Below are 19,339 nucleotides of genomic sequence, written 5' to 3' on the forward strand. Positions count from 1 at the left end.
AATAATTTTTTAGAAATTATTTGATAAGCGATAAAAGAGATATTTTGTAATTAAATTTTATATTAAATTTATATCATATTTAATTAATGTTATACGTTTATCTTGTTACTAATTTACATCATCAATCAAACATGTCATGATAATCTAATTCTGTCAAATTTAATCTTGAGATATTTCATCTTATCTCATTCAATATAAAATTATTTTTTACCTCTATACAATATAAGTTAATTCAAAAATTATAATCTTAAAGATAATAATATCGAGATAATTAATCTCCATAACATTCCTTATAATTCGGCTCTGAGTCGACCTCCACATATAGCAAAGAGTTTCCTTTGAATCAATTAACCCTCTTCCCCTGCCTCAACACCCATTGACTAACAGAACTAGGGAAAAAATAGGAAGAATAATTTGATTTTAAATCCACTAATTTGACTTTTAAAGCTGCTATTATATGACGGAGAAAGTGATGAATTTAAGTTATAAAAATAGCTTTTTAAAGAAACGTTAGTAATATTGTATATAATAAATTTTTAAGAATTATTTGATACACAGTAAAAGAATATTTTATAATTAAATTTTGTATTAAAGGTATATCATCTTGAGTTGGGACTATCGGAAACAATCTCTCTACTTTTTCGAATTTCACTTTGTGGGAATACACTGAGTTTGTTGTTGTTGTTTGTACTAAAGTTATATCATATTTGATTTGTTTGATACGCGGTAAAAGAATATTTTATAATTAAATTTCATACTAAATTTATATCATATTTGATTGATATCATACTTGATTGATGTCATACGTTTATCTTGATATTAACTTATATCATTAATTAAATATATTATAAATCAAATTTTGTCAAATTTAATTTTGAGATATTCTATTTTTATCTCATTTTGTGAGATTATTTTTACTTTCATTTAATATAAATTACTTTAAAAATTATAATTTCAGAATGATAATCTCGAGATAATTAATCATCATGACACTCCTTATAATCCGGCTGTTATTGAAACTAGTTTTCCTTTGAATCAATTAACACCCTCTTCACCTGCCTCAACCCCTAACTCCCAAAAAATAACTCTCATTTTCCATAGCAGCCCTGCTCGATTCCCGCGCTAGCGGAAACTTCTCTTTAAATCAATTAAACATCCTTTTCACCTGCCTCAACCTCCAACTCCAAGCAAAAGAAATCATGGCATCCTCTTCCATTTCCACCCTGGTGCTCCTCATGCTGCTACACACAGTCCCTGCAGCACTCAGTGCTCGTCGGTGTGCAGATTGCGGATCTTCTCCTGTCCCCTACCCACTCAGTACTGGCCCCGACTGCGGCGACCAATTGTACAAAATACGTTGTAATAGCAGGCAACTCATTTTTGATAGTCTCAACAATTCCTACCCCATCTCTTCAATTTCTCCTGAGTCACAACGACTCATTATCCAACCATCACCTTTCGTGTCAAACACCTCGTGTGTAACACAGGACATTTCCACAGTTGGCGTTCAGCTCAATTCATCTCTCCCCTTCAATATCACCGGCAGCAACACGATCATTTACTTAAACTGTTCGAAGGAGTTGCTTCGGTCTCCGTTAAACTGCTCATCAACGAGCTTATGTCACACCTACTTGAATTCAACTTCAGAGATTGGCGCTGGAGCGTGTAGGAACGCGCCAATTTGCTGTACTTTTAGGGCAGGTGGATCGTCAACGTCGCATATGATTCGGGTTAGGGAATCGGGTTGTCGCGCTTATAGGAGTTTTGTGAATTTGGATTGGGAGTTACCGGTTCGGAGATGGCCGCAAACTGGAATGGAATTGCAGTGGGTTTCACCACCGGAACCGGTTTGTACGGGTCAGGGTGATTGTGATTCGGATTCGACGTGTAGACCCGACCCGAATGGGAGTGGAGTTAGCAGGTGTTTCTGTCATTCTGGGTTTCATTGGAATCCTGTTGCCGCGTTATGTGCTCAAGGTAAGTGAACTTAGGCCCGTTTAAGATGATGTTGTAAAATTGTTTATTTGAGAAGCACTTTTATAAAATGTATTTTTAAAAAAGTGTTTTTTAAAAAAAAAAAAATTATATTTGGTAAATTCATTTGAAAAATGTTTTTGATAATCAAATTATGTTTGAATAATCTTTTTTAAGAAATGCTTTTTTGAGATAAATGATCTCAACAGATTTTTATTACTAAAATTAATTTATAAAGAAAAATTATTTTAAATATCTATTATAATATTTTTAATTAAATTTTTTTATTTAATTAAAAAGTACGTACTCTAGAATTTTCAATCAATATTTATATACATAAATTATTAAAAAAATTAAATGGTGATATATTACTTAAATAATTTAAATATTACTTAAAACATTAAACAAAGATGAATATAAAAGTTATTTCATAAATTAAATCACTACATATGAAAAAATTAATGACAAAAATAATTGGCCCTTCATATATCACAAAAATTCTCAACATTACTCATTTTCTATGTATTAGAGATATATGATTAATAATAATAACATTACACCAAATAGTGAAATAAAAATATTATTATCAAACTAAAAACTTAACAAAATCAAAGAATTTCACAGAATGATGCACATAAAAAATTTAATTATAACATGATAATTATTAAAAAAACATACCTTCAAATGAGAAAGCAATTTTGATTCAGAAAATAACTTATTAATAATAGAGATGACTTTATATTTTGGAGAGCAATAAAATATATGTATAAATGAGAAATATTATCTGTATTTATAGATGAAGGAGAAGGTGTGCAATACGCTAAACTCGTTGAATGAATAGAAGGTTTGAAAAAAAAGTCAAATAAATATTTAATTAGAATCTATCTTCTTTTTGTTACATTATTTTTTGGATTCATTTTACTTTGTCAAATTTACTAAAATTTAGCAAACACTATATTCATCTTTACAAATATCTAAATGAGATAATATTTGTTATTTTTTGTCTTTTCTTTTGGATATGTCTTTACCATTTCAATTTTGAAATTAAGTAGCCAAATTCATATATGTATACTATCCGATGACAAATATTTAAAATAAAATTCTATCTATTATTTGTTATATTTTTTTAATATATTTTTACGGATTCAAAATTTACTATGAATAAGCAGTCATCATATATATATATATATATACACTATATACGCATACTACTTGATGACAAATATTTAAAATAAAATTCTATATATTATTTGTTATCTTTTTTTAATATATTTTTATGATGTCAAAATTTACTACGAATAAACAGTCATCATATATATATATATATATATATACATACTATATTTTAACAAATATGTCACTTTTCATGAATTATTTATTGAAAATTAAATATTCGAGAAAAAATTTATATGTGATGTCAAAGTACAATCTTGTAACGTGATTCATTTGTCAATTGTTATCATTAATAATAATAAAATAACTTATATATTCTTTAGTCATCATCATTGATGATATTTTCAAATTTATTTAAAGAAAATGAGTGAAAATAAAATAAAAATATATAAATCATAAAGAATTATGATTTAAATATGAAATGTAAAATTTTAAAAATCAAACGTTAATCAAACTTGTAAGATATGTTAATATATATATATATATATATATATATATATATATATATATATATATATGGGATAATTCTGTCATAAAAAAATATTTTCTGCTTCTGCTTTTCCTTTTTTTTAGAAGCAAAAATTTTCTGCTTCTGGGAAGAAGAGGAAGAATATATATATATATATGTGTGTGTGTGTGTGTGTGTGTGTGTGTGTGTGTGTGTGTGAGATAGAGATAATTCTGTCATAAAAAAATAATTTTCTACTTCTGCTTCTACTTTTTTTTAGAAGCAAAAATTGGAAAAAGCAGAAAAACTGTTTCTGCTTATTTTTAAAAGCACTTTTGAAAGTTTATCAAACACCCTCGTTTTTAAAAAAATATTTTTTCTTCAAAATAGGTGCTTATTTTGGGAAATAAGCAATCCCAAATATGCTATTACTCTCATTTCTAATTTAGGTGACAAAGATGGAATTTTAAGGGATCGTTTGGTGTGAGGTATAAGGGATAAGTAATTTTAGGATAAAATTACACTTTATTTTATATTTGGTTGGAATTGGAGTCCCACTTCGGTGGGTTAAAGGACCTTTGATCTCCTAATATAGTCTTGGACAATCATCTCCTCATGAGCTAGCTTTTGAGGTTGAGTTAAGTCCAAGGTCCATTTCTTTATCATGGTATCAAAGTCAGGCCCACCCAGTTCATTGTTTCCGATGTTGGGCCCCCCAATTTATATTGTTCACGCTACAGATGTCCAGCCCTGGGCGTGCGGATGTGTTGGAGTCTCACATTAGTGGGTTAAAGGGTTCTTGGTCTCCTTATATGGTCTTGAGCAATCCTCTCCTCATGAGCTAACTCTTGAGGTTGAGTTAGGTCCAACCTCTCCTAGATCTTACACTAGTGTTTCTGTAAATTCAGTTTCTTAGATTCTGGATTGCGGTGCATCCGAGCATATGGCCTTTAATTTTAATCTTTTGTTTGATGTTAAAACGCTTCCTAAACCTATATATGTCAATCTTTCTAATTCTACAAGAGCTCTCGTGTTTAAATCTAGATTTGTTTCTTTATTACCAGGATACACACTTCATCATATGCTTTTTGTCCCTTGTTTCCATGACAATATGTTGTCAGTCTACAAATTATGTTTACAGTTCAAATCAATTCTCGCTTTCTCTATTTTTGGTGCTATTCTGCAAGGCCCTTCAATGAAGAGGTCGCTGGTTCTTCGTAAAGTCAGTCGAGGGCTATGTCTTCTGCATTCAGCTAGTACCAGTCAACTCAAGCCTAGAGCTAGTTTTCCTTCTTCCAGCAATGTTATCAATTTTTCTTATAATCAAAGTGCTAGAGCACAAGTTTTTAATAGTTCTTTGTTTCTAGGTGCAGTTTCGATTGATGTAAACACTTGGCATTGTAGACTTGGTCACATGCCTTTTTTTAATATAAAGTCTATTTGTTCTGTTCCTGTTAATTCTACTTTCATTCCTTGTGATATTTGTGCAAAGGCGAGACAAACTAAATTACCTTACGCATCTAGTATCACAAAATCTAAACATATATTTGATCTCGTACATGTTGACACATGAGGTCCTTACAAAACTCCAACACATGATGGGTTTAGATATTTTCTCACCATTGTAGACGATCATAGTCGAGCTATATGGACTTTTCTTTTAAGCACCAAATCTAATGCTTTTACCATCTTGAAACAATTTTTGGCTATGACTCAAACACAATTTCACAGTAAAGTTAAAATTCTTAGAAGTGATAATACTCTAAGAATTAGGCAGTAGTAAGGCAGCCTCTAATTTTTTACTTTCTGAAGGGATAATATATCAAGCATCATGTGTTTCCTCTCTGCAACAAAATGGAATAGTTGGAAGAAAGCATCGGCATTTGTTAGAAGTTTGTAGAGCTCTTCTCTTTCAATCCAAACTTCCTATACATTTTTGGGAAGAATGCCTTTTGACTGCAACTTTTTTGATCAACAGATTCCCTTCAAAACTTCTAAACATGAAAACTCCTTATGAGATGTTATTTGGATAGGCACCTAACTATTCTATTTTAAGGAGTTTTGGTTGTCTCTGTTATGCTTCCACTTTACCTGTGCATAGGTCTAAATTGGACCCTAGATCAATCAAGTGTGTGTTCTTGGGTTATCTTTTTGGGAAGAAAGGATACAAGGTTTTAGATTTGTCTTCAAACAAAATTTGTGTCAAGGGATGTAGTCTTCTATGAAAACATTATTTTTTTTCAGATGTTTCTTGTACCCTCTCTACTTTTCCTTTCACTCGATCTATTCCTGACTTTACAGAACCTTCTTCTTCTCTTACACCTCTCTTTACTCCTAATGATCTCCTATCAGATAACTCAGATTCCCCTACTATATTACCTACCAGTCTAGCTCATTTTCTCCTTCATCTGAGTCACATCAGGAGATAATAATGTCAGTTGCTCAATCACAACTTGTAGCTACTAGAAAATCTTCAAGAGGTCATCATCCTCCTAAATATCTAAATGACTATGTTTGTAATTCGGTCATTCTCACTGACCTCACGCAGCATTGTTTTGCTGCTACTCTTTCTCTTTATTTCCTTTCTTTCTCTGATCTTTCCTTCACTAATCAGTCTCTTCTAAATTCAGTTTCTTTTATCACTGAGCCTACTTCCTACTCCCAAGCATGTTTACATCCTGGATGGCAGAGTGCCATGGCCTAGGAATTTGAGGTACTTGAAGAAAATAATACGTGGGATGTAGTTCAATTGCTTACAGGTAAGAAGGCATTGCCCTGCAAATGGGTCTATAAAATCAAGTATCAACAAGATAGGACAGTTGAAAGATTCAAGGCACGACTAGTTGTAAGGGTGGACATTCAAAGAGGGGGTATAGATTTTATCGAGACCTATTCCCCTGTTGTTAAAATGATAACTATTCGATGTCTTTTGTTCGTTGCAGTGAAAAAAATTGGCATATTTCACAATTGGATGTCAATAATGCCTTCATACATGGTGATTTGCAGGAAGTGGTCTATACGAGGTTTCCTAATGGAATGCAGGCACCTAGTCCATCACATGTATGCAAGCTTAAGAAGTCCCCTACATGGTTTGCATCAATCTTCAAGGCAATGGTATGCTCGACTAACTGCTACTTTGAATTTCAAAGTATATTCACATTCTCTCAATGACTATTCATTCTTCTTCAAGAAAGTTCAAGGACGAGTATCTATACTAGCAGTTTATGTTGACGACATTTTGCTAACAAGGGATGATCCTTCAGAACTTGAATCCTTTAAGTCGTTTCTCAATTCTGAGTTCAAAATAAAGGATTTAGGTGTTGCTCACTATTTCTTAGGAATGGAAATCATTAGAGAGCCTCAGGGTATCATTTTGGGACAGAGAAAATTTACGTTGGATTTGTTGAATGAGTTTGGTTGCATTGACTCCAAGCCGGTTTCTTCTCCTTTGGATCCAACCACAAGCCTTCGAATTGATGAAGGGGATCTTTTACCCAACCCGACTGTGTATCGAGTGCTACTAGGAAAATTGAATCTCCTCACACATACACGCCCAAACCTATCATTTGCGGTACAAAGTTTTAGTTAATTCATGCAATCCCTACGACAACGTCATTTTGATGCGACTTTAAGATGTCTCCGTTATCTGCTCTTAGATCCTGGTTTGGGTATTTTCTTTGCTTCTAGTTCATCTTTTGATTTAATTGCTTTTTGTGACTCCAACTGGGTGCGATGCCCAGACACCAGAAGATCAATCAGTGGTCAGTGTTTATTACATCACTCTTGGAGGTTCACCCGTTTCCTGAATCAACATCTTCAGACACTTCTCATATAGCTCAAGGAACAAATTGAGTTTGAAAAGAAAGAAACAAATGATGAGTTGATGAAGAAGAATGGTTCTTTAGGCTCCAAAAGAGTTGTTTTCAAATCACAATTATTAGGCTCAATTAAAGACAAATGTTAATACGTTTACATAGAGAGGAATAATCTCTATTCTTTGTCTTGCACAAGTTGTTAGGATTGTTAAGACATAGTGACAGGTGTACAGAAAATAGGTGCACTTTCTTTCTCATGATTGTATATATTGGAGTGTACGGTGATCAATAAAAAACACACAAAAAATTTTCATGTTATTCTTCATTTTCAACAGTTGGAGGATTAGTCAATTCCGGGATAACTTATCCCACTATTTACACCATATTGATGGGATAACTTATTCCTTATGCATGGTGGGATAAATTATTTTGGATAATCTCGGGATAACTATTCCCGAAATTAACTATCTCGGAATAACTATTTCCCAACTAAACGACCCGTAAAAGTCAATATAAGTTTTTTTTTTTTGACGAATTACTATATATACTAGTTGTATAACGCCCGTGCTAAGCTCGAGCCCAAGCTCATGATAAAGAATTTAAATTTTATTATTTTAAAAAAATTAATTTAAATCATATTTTCTGCTACATAATTAAATTAATTTAGTTATACGTTGATTATGTCTTGTTTGACAAACTATTATGATTATTAAAGTTTTTTTATTATATTTGGATAACTTTTAAAGGACTTTATTTATGAAAAAGGAAGTACGAAGGATAATTAGCAAATATGAATAGACATAAAATTTAATTTAAAATAAATAAGTGATGTGTTCAGCATGTTTTTAGAAAAAAAAATCATATTTGATAGATTGTTGAAAAAAATATTTTCTCTAGAAAATAAGTCTTTTTATACTTATAAAAATGACTTCTTGAAAGTAGAAAAATTATATTCTATATTTCACATTCATTAAGCTCTTCGCTCTTCAATACACCTTGTTTTCACCCCACCATAGCTCTCATCCCTACCACTCCATGTCCCATCCCTCATAGTACTTATCTAAATTATATAAAAATAATTTTTAAATAATATTTACTTACATTCCCATCCCTCTAGTACTTATCTAAATTATATTGAAATAATTTTAAAATAATATTTTACTTACATATCAAATATAAGAAAATAAGTAAGAAACGCTGTAATATTTTAAAAAAAATATCTTTAAAGTAATGCTTTTAGTTGACAAAATCATGTTTGTACCAAACACACTCAAAAAGAGAATAAGTATTATTAAAAAATTATAAATGCTCTGAAAATGAGACTGTAACTGCAAAGTTGCACGAATTTTACTAAAATGTAAAAAAATAAATATACACTCTATCCGTTTCATTTTATTTTACATTTGTTGATTGTACTCCTATTAATAAAAAACTATTAAATAGGAGTTTGCTTATTTATATCGATAATTATGATTTGAAAGTATATGATTGACAACTATTATGTTGTATAGTTTTTTTTTTGTTTCCCATCCGGTGTTCGGTGTCCGCATTGGAGCCTCGACTAAGCCGGATCGCGCATTGCAGGATCCATTAAGGTGGCAACGCTCCCGACATAGTTTTCTCCATACCCAGGGTCGAACCCTCAACCTTTAGTTAAGGGTGGAGCAGCCCCATCCAATGCACCACAACTCATGTTGGTATTATGTTGTATAATTACTTAGTGATAAGAGTAATATTGAAAGAAAATAATAAATTTTTCTTTATTTGCTAAAATAATAAGAAAAAAAAAATTAGTACAAGGATCAAGCAAAATGAAAAAAAAAAAAGAGAGAGAAAAGGATATTCTCTCAATTCGTTTTTACTTGTTCCTTTAACTTAAAAATTTAATATATTAAAGGTAAAGTATGTAAAATTATCCTTATAAATTATGTTTTAAAAATTTAAATTTAGCTATTCATACTTTACTTAATTACTTGATGATAATAATAATAATGTGAAAAAGTTATAAGTCTTTCGTGATTTACTAAAATAAATAAGCAAGAAAAGTATTTAATTTTTAATATAAGAAATAAGTAAAAAAGAACAAGTAATCTAATAAAAAAAATAAGAAGAGATTTAAAAAAAAAAACAAAAAGAGTACAAAAAAAATTACAAAGTCTCAAATAAAAATATCATAAAATGACAAATGAGGACAAATGTAACATATATAAAAAGTAAGTAAACATGTGTAGCTTTTTAATTGCATTAAAATGTTTGTGAGGAGTACCAAATGAGAGATCCTCCTTATATATAGTAGTAATATATATATATTTTAAAAAAATATTTTAGTTATTAATTAATAATTTATAATATTTTTTATTAATTCTTTAAATATATAAATTTTATTTTAAAAAAATTGGAAGGATTGTATGTCCGAATTTACAATCAGTTTGAATCTCAAAATATTAAATATGTCACAAAAATTGAGAAGGGAGAATAGTAATCGTTCGAATGTGTTTTCTTTTAAATTGGGATAGTGAAAGGGAAATGGTTGAGGAAATTATAAGGTGATAAATAATGTTTTTTTCTTCTATATATTTTGTTTTGTATTGATCCTTTTTAAAGAAATTTGGACTAATTCTCCATTTCTGCATCTTTTCTTTATCTGGGTTGCATTTGGGTGGGCCCTTTTTTTTTTTTTTTTGACTATTTATTTGATACGCAGATGTGACATGCCAAGATCGTGATGGTTGTGGTAGCGACCACACTGCACTAATAGCAGGTATTGTATAACTGGGGCACACGATCTTTAGTCTAACTGCTTGCGATTTCAAAAATTTCATGTAAATTTGATCATATCACTATGTTTTCTTCTAAGTTGCTCGAACTGTTTACTTTCTGTGCTGCACGTATATTGACACGACCTGGATTTGATGAATCAAATTTGGGTACTTTGCCCAAAATGGACGGAGAAATTTGGGACAGATAGAATGATTTTTATAATCAAAATAAAAGTAGAGGTGAAACTAAATAAATTGGAATAGCTTGTGTATAGAAATGTCTATGATAGTCGTTTTTCTTTTATCTCCTTAGGAGATTTACTTTTGATCAATGTTTTATCCTTGGAATAACTTGTAGGTTTTCAACAGAATGACTCGTAATTTGGACTAACTCTATTTTTAGATATTTTAATCATTTTAGCTGAATCTCTTGACTGCACCCGTATGCTTATCTGGATCTATATCCTAGAATCTTAAAATTTAGATCATCGAACCCGACCTCTAGATCGCACCCACATCAGACATCTACACTTGAGTCCGAGCAACTTAGGTTCTTACTCTATTTTGAGATTTCAAGGAGCTTATGATAATTGGAATTATCTAGTTATTAACATTGTTGGTCAATATTGTTTTTGGTGTTAAAAGAGTTGCCAAAAGATACTTGAATGTTTCTTGGATTTGCAGGTTTGACATCAGGTTTGGGTGTGGCAGTGATTGCTGCTGTAATTGGGATTTTTGTGTACAGACGTCACAAGCGAATTAAGGATGCACAAGATCGACTAGCTCGTGAACGGGAAGATATTCTTTGCTCAGGTGGTGTAAGATCTGCGAAGCTGTTTACAGGCAAAGAAATCAAGAAAGCAACGCACAATTTCTCTAGGGACCGCCTTCTTGGTGCTGGGGGTTATGGTGAAGTTTACTTTGGTATACTTGATGATGGTACCGAGGTTGCTGTTAAGTGTGCCAAGCTAGGGAATACTAAAGGCACTGATCAAGTTCTCAATGAGGTGAGAATACTCTGTCAGGTTAACCACAAGAGCCTCGTACGCATTCTAGGTTGTTGTGTTGAGCTTGAACAACCATTGCTTGTTTATGAGTATATCCCTAATGGAACGCTTAGTGATCATTTGCATTTGCAACGCAAACTTCTAACATGGGATCGCCGGCTCAGCATTGCCCATGCAACTGCAGAGGGACTTGCTTACTTGCATTTCTCTGCAGTTCCTCCCATTTACCATCGAGATGTCAAGTCTAGTAACATTTTGCTCGATGAGAAATTGAATGCTAAGGTCGCAGACTTTGGTCTTTCACGGTTGGCTCACACAGATCTGAGTCATGTGTCCACTTGTGCTCAGGGTACACTTGGTTATCTTGACCCTGAGTATTACAGGAACTACCAATTGACTGACAAGAGTGATGTGTACAGTTTTGGGGTTGTGTTGTTGGAACTCTTGACATCCCAAAAGGCCATAGACTTTGATCGAGCACAGGATGATGTGAACTTGGCTGTATACGTGCAAAGGTTGGTAGAAGAAGAGAAAATAATGGATGCTGTTGATCCTGCACTAAAGGAGCGAGCAAGTAGCGTGGAGTTGGAGACAATGAAGGCACTCGGTTTCCTGGCTGTCAGTTGCTTGGAGGAAAAAAGACAGAGAAGGCCTTCCATGAAAGAAGTAGCCGAGGAGATTGAGTACATAATCACTATTAATACTGCAAAACCAATGGAATGACATGTTTAAAATGGTAAACAATTTAATTTTCTACCATAGAGATTCATAGATTCCCTCTGCCCCTGCTTGTGTGTATTTTAGGTTGGGAGTGAAAGCCAGAAAGTGAGAAATAAAGACCTCCGTATTATGAAGTTTATTAAATATTCTTCTTTTGGAATTTCTTGTTGATACAACTGGAGAGTGATTGAGTTTATACATACATATCTAGAGTTGCTTTTTTTTTTTTTTAATCTCTTTTCCATCCTCTTCCTGCCAAAATCAAAAGTCCACTTACACTTTGTTACTGTATTGTGATGTATTGCATTGTACTGTATTGTCTCGACGAATTCAAACTTCGGATAGATTGTATTGTTCTATGTTATTACATAATCTCACACATGAGCAATTTGAAGGACAAACCTATACGAGAAATAGGATACGTGGTAGAGCTATTTATAAAAAAAAGCAAAGAGAAAGGATAAAATAAAATTATTAGATAATAGCAAAAGATAAAAGGAGAAGATAAAACATTAAGTAGCTACTTGATCACAACAAATCGGTCATTTCATAAAATAAGACTTTTGATCTCTATTAGCCTATTACTCACTTGTCATCTTCTTCTCTTTTTTTTTTTTTTTTCCCAAAAGCTTGGCCAAAAGCACTTGTCATGTCATGATCCATGGATCTCAAGTAACTTAACTGCATTGAATATACATCACGATTGAACCAAAACAACGGCATATTATATATGGAATGGCACCATTAATCTGAAGTAAAGGTGAAGACCAGAGAAAATAGGAGTAAATTTTGTAATTTGATGCATCAAAACTTGCCCCTCAATCTAGTAGCCAAATATTTGCAAGAAAAATGCATCTCAGACCATCCAATTCGAAGAAGTTTCTCTCAAATTAATGAAGCTCTAGGTTGACAAATGCGAAATGCTATAGAAATGTGATCCTTTTTATTTGCATTATGAAATAGCAACAAATGAGTAGTTCTATTCGGATTTTCTGTGTGGAAAAATTAATCAAAGGTTTCCATTCTGGAACGAGGGACCTTCCAAGCGAATATAGTCATACATAATCCCTTGGAACGCGTTGGCTGTCTTTGCTTGTGTCAAAAATATGGTGTTTTCTCCTCCCAAAAGTAGAGAACTAGGTATTGTTACAGTGAACAACCAATAGATCCCATGAATAGCATGCCTTGCAATTGCATTGTCTCCTCCAATTTCTCCACTTGAAAGTAGAGGAGGATCTGCTGTTGGATCGTTGATCCGGACCTTTTACAAAAAGTTTCAAACAATTTTAGCCCACCACTATTAGTTAGATAATTTTACAAAAAGTTTCAAACTCTCTAAAATGAGCATTTAAAAAAAAAATAAAAATAACCAAGCACTTTTGGTTTCTCAGAAGTCTGACCAAACAGGCTATTGCTAGGCGAGATACAATGGTGCCAACCAATTCAATTCATGTTCACATTATATAAGAAATTTGTGTATGATACCTGTAATTCAGCATGATTGGCAGCTGCAAGTGCTACGCGCAATGTGTATGCTCCAACTTGATCCATATTATCACTATTGAACTTGATTTGCCATGTAGTACTTTGATATGCATTGTCACCGATCTTCCTACACATCAGGTATTTACACATCGATCAAGTTCTTCCGAGTCTTGGGAATAACTTGGGAATCTAAAGAAAATCATCAGTTGCACTAGATTTATTCTTTCCCCTATAATTTGGTGGTGGAAATGATTACTTATCGTCCAATATATCTCAAAATACGAGTCTTTTGGACAAAAATGTTAAGACAAAGCAGTGTTGGTATATCAAGGAGTGGTTACCTGTTCACCTGTGCAAAGAACCAGTCTTTCTGAAAGTCACTAACTCCAACTGTGTAGACTAAATCATTATCAGGATATAGGTCTGCATATCTCTCCCACAAGCCATACTGCCTAAACCTGCGAAAAAAGTTACAAAAAAATATTTTCTTTCAGTCCCAAATGTACAAGAGTTGCAAGAACATATACGTAAGTAAATTTCTTTGTTCAGTAATTGGTTCTTGAACAGTAGCCTGTTTAAATTTATGAAGTTGGTAAGGGATCTCACTTGTCTTGATTTATGTAAAGTTTGTTAACGTATTTCGGGTTTGGATCAGGAATATAAAATTCTGCAGCGGAGCGGTCAGGGATACCGATCTCCCATAAGGTAGGACCATCTCTTGGAGGCTCATAAACAACCTCACCCAACTCAATATCAGAACCTGCATTAATATTAATGCTAATGGTTACAAGTTAGAATGTTCGATAAAGCAGAAAGTTTCAGCATGGACTCTAATTGAAAAAGGAGCTACTTAAATAGAACCTTCTGTTATAGTTATTACAACTTCATACTTGTAATCTCCGATAAATCCATGTACCAATCCATAAAGATTGTATGAGCCTGCACGTACATTTGTAATGACAAAGTAGCCGTCCTCATCCGTTGTAGTCCAAAATTGGTAACCCTGGTAAAATGGTAATATGCATAGCATGTCTGTTAGTGGTTTTAATCTGTGTTGTTTTGGACTCTCTAAAAATGTTGCCACACTTGTGTCAGATCCAATAAACATGCATAGTTTTGAAGGATCCGGCACTCAGCAGGCGCTAACTGTGAAGATTCTGAGAAACATAGGTTTAAACCGGTTGATCCAGATGAGGTGAGCTTGTAATTGAAAGGCACAGTGTTTCCCGTTCGGTTTAGACTGAAAGACAAAAGTACCTTATTCTCTCTTTGCCATGATCCAGCGTCTCCCGGGGCCGCTAGTCCTACATATGCATCTTTTCCAGGTAAATTTTCCTTGCTTAAGTATCTGTCCATAAGATCATTAGACTACTTAGACAACATAGTTACTGAACCTGGAAATGTAAAATTTGGAATTAAGGTAAGAGAGAGCAGTACCTGTCTTGCACTAGCATTCGACCTCTAACTACACACCTTTGACCACAATTAGGAAATTCTTTAGAAGTTGGGAAACTGTAAGGCCAGGATTGAACTTCTTCATTCATCTAAGTAATAAAAACGTGAAATTATGTCAAGAATAACACTATCTACTGCTTAACTGTTGTGGATTCAACTTCTATTCTCTTTGTCCCTGACCTGTCTTTTTGCGTCATCCCAGAGCGATAGAGCCATTTCTTTATCTGATGCAGAATTAAAATATGTGAATACGGGGCCGAGGACTTTCTTCCACTCCTCCCTAGGTTCGAATTTTACCAGAAGATCTGTACCAGCATAGTGGGAAGTTAGAAATATCTGCAAGAAAATTTAAGAAATTACTTCTGGAAAATAGTTAGAGGAATCATGTTAATTAGGCCAGGGAAAGATCACTATGTGATTGTATTCATATAAACCATTGTTGGCTTTGATTGTTCTCCAACCTCTATAATAGAAAATCATGGGAGGACAATGAGGATTATAAAGCAACTAGTGCATATTTTTCACTGAAACCATACTTAGGGGGAAGCCCGGTGCACGATATATCCCACGTTTATGCAGGGTCCGTGGAAGGGCCGGACCCAAGGGGGTGTACTGTAGGCAGCCTACCCTGACGCAAGCATCAGTGACTAATTCCACGGCTCGAACCCATGACCTATAGGTCAGATGGAGACAGCTTTACCATTGCTCCAATTGATAAACTAGGACAATTGAGTATGTTAATCGCTTACAGCAAGGGTAGTCGGGTTCACGTGGGAGGTTAGATCTTGTTTGAAGGGCCCTCCTGTACGAAATTCATTGCTAGGAGTGATTTGCCAAAACCCCACAGGTGGGTCAAAACAAATCCATCCATGCACTTGATTATCTTTGTTTTCAAGTGAATACTGATATTTGTCGTCCACCTGCACTTGGGGATCCCAAGGAGACAGTAAATTAAGTGCACTATAAACTCTAATTTACGATACATCCTTACTTTGTTTAATGCTGCAAGTTCCCATAAGTATAATACCTCTCCTTTGAACTCTGGCTCTACAGGATCAACGAGGAGAACTGCTTCAGGATAGGCTAGCGGTTCGCCTCTCCCTGGAAGCCGGTCTTCTGCACTAGGCATAAATCTTTGTCTACCATCTGTTATAACCATGTAGTGAAACCTGGTAATTTCAGAAGGATAATTGATAGTTACTTTTCCTTGTTTCCGTTTTTTTATGGTTGTTTTATTAGAAAATGATCATTTTATATCCTTAAGGAAAAAAACATTTTGTTTTATGAAGAGAGCTTTCAAAAGAACGTTGGACAAATACATTTTTCTTTCCTTTTCTACACCTATTCAGATCATTACTTTCCCATGATAGAATGTCGAATGAAAAATGAGCATGACCATTGCACCTGAATCAAGTTTGCTCACTTCAACATGCTGCTTCATTTTGAGAAAATAGCTATGAACGATTCTTACTTTTCTTTATTGAGCATGAAAGCAATTCTGGTTGTGTTAAGGTTGAAAGCAGGCATGTCTTTCGTGTGCTCAAAGATGGCATACGAATAGAATCCCGGGACATCACGAAATACTACAAATCTGCAAGTAAGTACGAATATGATTCGTTTATGGTCATTTATGAGGATATATAATGAATCTTCAAAAGAAAACTAGCTAATAAAACAAGAACCTCCTGTCAATATACAAAGGAGCTTGTTCATCCTGGACTGCTGGATTCCACATTCTTGTGAATGAAAGCTCAATCTGCTCCTCATTTTCTACGATAACTTGCAGATCTGTCCCTTGTATCCTGCATCAATAATCCACACAACCGAAAAGAACGACGATAAAGCAGTCTCTACACTTCTAAACCTTGGTTAATTTACTTTAGCGCTCTAACTACTATATTGCTTGGACTTCCGCAAAATGAGGCTGCACCCGTGTCCAAATGCACCACTTTTGAAGGCTCCGATATGCACCCCACATTAGTTTTGAAAAGCCCGAGCAACATAGCCTAATGTTGAACATTAACAGTTCTCTATAGTAGGAAAAGGCAAGTTCAAAGAATACACAATATCTTTAACCGAATATGCTATGCAATCTGATACTTCTATGCAATACTCCCTTCGTTTCTATGTGTTTCTCTTACATTCGTTTTAGTACATTCAAAAAAAGAATGTTTGTTATTCTTTTTTGGCAACTCTTTAATTTTAACTTTTGACGTGGCATGTTAAGCTCACAAGATTAAAGGGTATTTTGATACATTCTGCATATCTATAGTTTAAGACCACAAGATTCAAAATCTTCTTTACTTTCTTAAACCATGTGCCAAGTCCAAAGCAAACAGACAAATTGAAACAAAGGGAGTATCAGTGGGAAGGATGAGGGAAAAGAGTACATACGTGTCAAATTTTCCCCTTGTTTTTTCACTGCCTGCTTTGCTCCAATTGAGGTCCCAAAACCTGTTTGTTTCAACAATATCAAATAAATCACAATCTATTCAACTATGGTTGCAAAAAAACTGGATTATCATCTTAATAAAATGATAGAAAGACAGACACTCAGATATTGTAGCAGATTTTTTACATCCTCAAAGACAGATTTCTTTGATTATACAACAACATACCCAGTGTAGTCCCATAATGTGAGGTCTAGGGAGGGTAGAGTGTAGGCATACCTTACCCCTAACACCAGAGGTAGAGAGTCTGTTTCCAATAGACCCTTGGCTCAAGTAAAAACAGACTAAAGAAGTATAGAAAAAGAACAAACAGAAGTGAAAGCATAACAAACATTCTAAGCAGTAATTATAGCAAAAAAAAAAAGAAAGAAGAAAAACACGATAATTAAAGTACAAGAAACAAGATAGTAACTGATTATTTGATTATCAGAATATGAAACTGACTTTAAAGGCATTATGAGGAAACAAAGGAGGAAGTGTAATCACACATTCTGTAAACTTACCCTCCATTCAAATCTTTATTGTTTAGCTCCAGCAAGTTGTCAATTCCCTTGAACTTTATCCCTCTGATAATTCCTCCTGGATTTGTCCAAGTTATTTCCACAACTCCATTGTTTATCACCACCTACAACCGAAAACACTCTTACAGAAGGTAAAAAAAACAATCTTTACTACCAAGAACTATGGTGGATGGATAAGATTCCTCATTCTGTAACCAAAGTCTCGACTTCAAGTCCTGAGAGTAGATTTCGAAATCAAGACTTTGGTTGAGCAAACAGATAGTCAGATACAATATATAATACGTATCCAATGAAATTGTATGTATTGATACAACTAGCTTCGCAAACAAATACATAATATACAATGTATCCAGTGAAATTGTATGTATTGATACAACTAGGTTGAGCAAACAGCTTCAATGTATCCAACGAAATTCTATGTTGATACAACTAGGTTGAGAGAACAAGATACAGAGAAAACATATATAGTATGAACAAATACAACTCTAAATTGTAATAAGCACAGACTATAGCTACAAATGGTAATTTATTCTTCAAACTATTTTTATGAAATTTCTCTTAAAAAAAAATTCAATCTTTGCATCCCACACCGCTCTTGAGCGTTACCTAAATAGTCAACTTTTCTTGCACATCCATTCTCTCCCCCCCCACCCCCCTCCAAACCACCACACACACACACACAAAGAAAAAAAAAACAATCAGCAAAACAGAACCTTCCCTTGTTTCTGAGCTAATTTCTCAAAGCAGATACCTACTGGCTACTACAGCTAACAGTATATCAAGAAAAAAGAGGGAGTAGGAGGAAAGTATTATCAAAAGCCAAAATTAATGGCAATAAGTTCTGAAAGAATTTGCAAGATTGGGAAAAAAGGATAGAAAGTTTACATAGTCATTTTGAGCATTTAACTGCAGTCGTCTAGAAGACATTGTTTCCCTAAAGTAACAATGTCTGTGTCCCCACTTATGCAATGAAGAAGAAACATACATATCAATATATACATATATGTAGAGATAGAGAGAGATATTTTAGCCAAAAAGACATAATATTTTTCTAAAGAATACATTAGCGACATCCTATTACCAGTGTAGTATGGATTTGAATATGCAAAAAGTTGAACTGCCTTTGGTTATTTATATGTTGGCATAACACATGAACAAATGTTCAAACTTGGCCTAACCTAACAATCAAACACTTTGGGCTTTGAAAACGCATATCGACACACTTCAATGTAATTAAATAATCCAACTTGTCCCCATTGTGTCTCGTGGACCATCTGATACGGGAATAATCACGGATATGGATTTAGGAGAGTGCGTGTTGGACCCGAGTCTTGACACGTGCAATTGAAGTGTAAAAGAGACCCAAAATGCACCCAAATCAACCCATAAATTACACTAGATGGGTGCCCACTCTTTGATCATTTTAACTTATATTTTGTTATAGCTATAAAAGACACATTGTAGGATTTTTAGTTTAGTTTTTGAATGATATTTGTGAGTCTTATAAGACTTGTAACAAGCTCTCTCTATAG

At 33.6% G+C, this 19,339-nt stretch overlaps 2 protein-coding genes across 7 annotated transcripts; one reads left to right on the plus strand and one right to left on the minus strand.

Annotated features, from left to right (window-relative positions):
- The first annotated feature begins 966 nt into the window (after window positions 1-966).
- Window positions 967-12,129, plus strand: LOC107850566 (wall-associated receptor kinase-like 20). The gene is made up of 3 exons (XM_016695179.2): window positions 967-1,977; window positions 10,115-10,171; window positions 10,854-12,129. Exons 1-3 carry the CDS (start codon window positions 1,200-1,202, stop codon window positions 11,897-11,899), a joined length of 1,881 nt encoding a protein of 626 aa, XP_016550665.2. The 5' UTR covers window positions 967-1,199; the 3' UTR covers window positions 11,900-12,129.
- A 544-nt stretch (window positions 12,130-12,673) lies between these two features.
- LOC107850565 (probable rhamnogalacturonate lyase B) lies at window positions 12,674-19,018 on the minus strand. Of its 6 annotated transcripts, XM_047400957.1 has the most exons (16): window positions 18,889-18,907; window positions 18,693-18,767; window positions 17,790-17,911; window positions 17,231-17,290; window positions 16,519-16,638; window positions 16,308-16,427; window positions 15,864-16,005; window positions 15,586-15,756; window positions 15,017-15,172; window positions 14,819-14,925; window positions 14,639-14,729; window positions 14,243-14,384; window positions 13,988-14,141; window positions 13,723-13,839; window positions 13,382-13,508; window positions 12,674-13,157 (listed from the first exon to the last, which is right to left on the minus strand). In XM_047400957.1, exons 2-16 carry the CDS (start codon window positions 18,732-18,734, stop codon window positions 12,906-12,908), a joined length of 1,923 nt encoding a protein of 640 aa, XP_047256913.1. In that variant the 5' UTR covers window positions 18,735-18,767; window positions 18,889-18,907; the 3' UTR covers window positions 12,674-12,905. The 6 variants fall into 6 exon arrangements, with proteins under 6 accessions (XP_047256913.1, XP_047256914.1, XP_016550662.1 ...); XM_047400958.1 differs by lacking the exon at window positions 18,693-18,767 and having other exon boundaries at window positions 18,889-19,018; XM_016695176.2 differs by lacking the exon at window positions 18,889-18,907 and having other exon boundaries at window positions 18,693-18,882.
- Window positions 19,019-19,339: the final 321 nt, after the last annotated feature.

This window comes from Capsicum annuum, chromosome 12 (assembly GCF_002878395.1).
Source record: "Capsicum annuum cultivar UCD-10X-F1 chromosome 12, UCD10Xv1.1, whole genome shotgun sequence".
Taxonomy (NCBI): domain Eukaryota; kingdom Viridiplantae; phylum Streptophyta; class Magnoliopsida; order Solanales; family Solanaceae; genus Capsicum; species Capsicum annuum.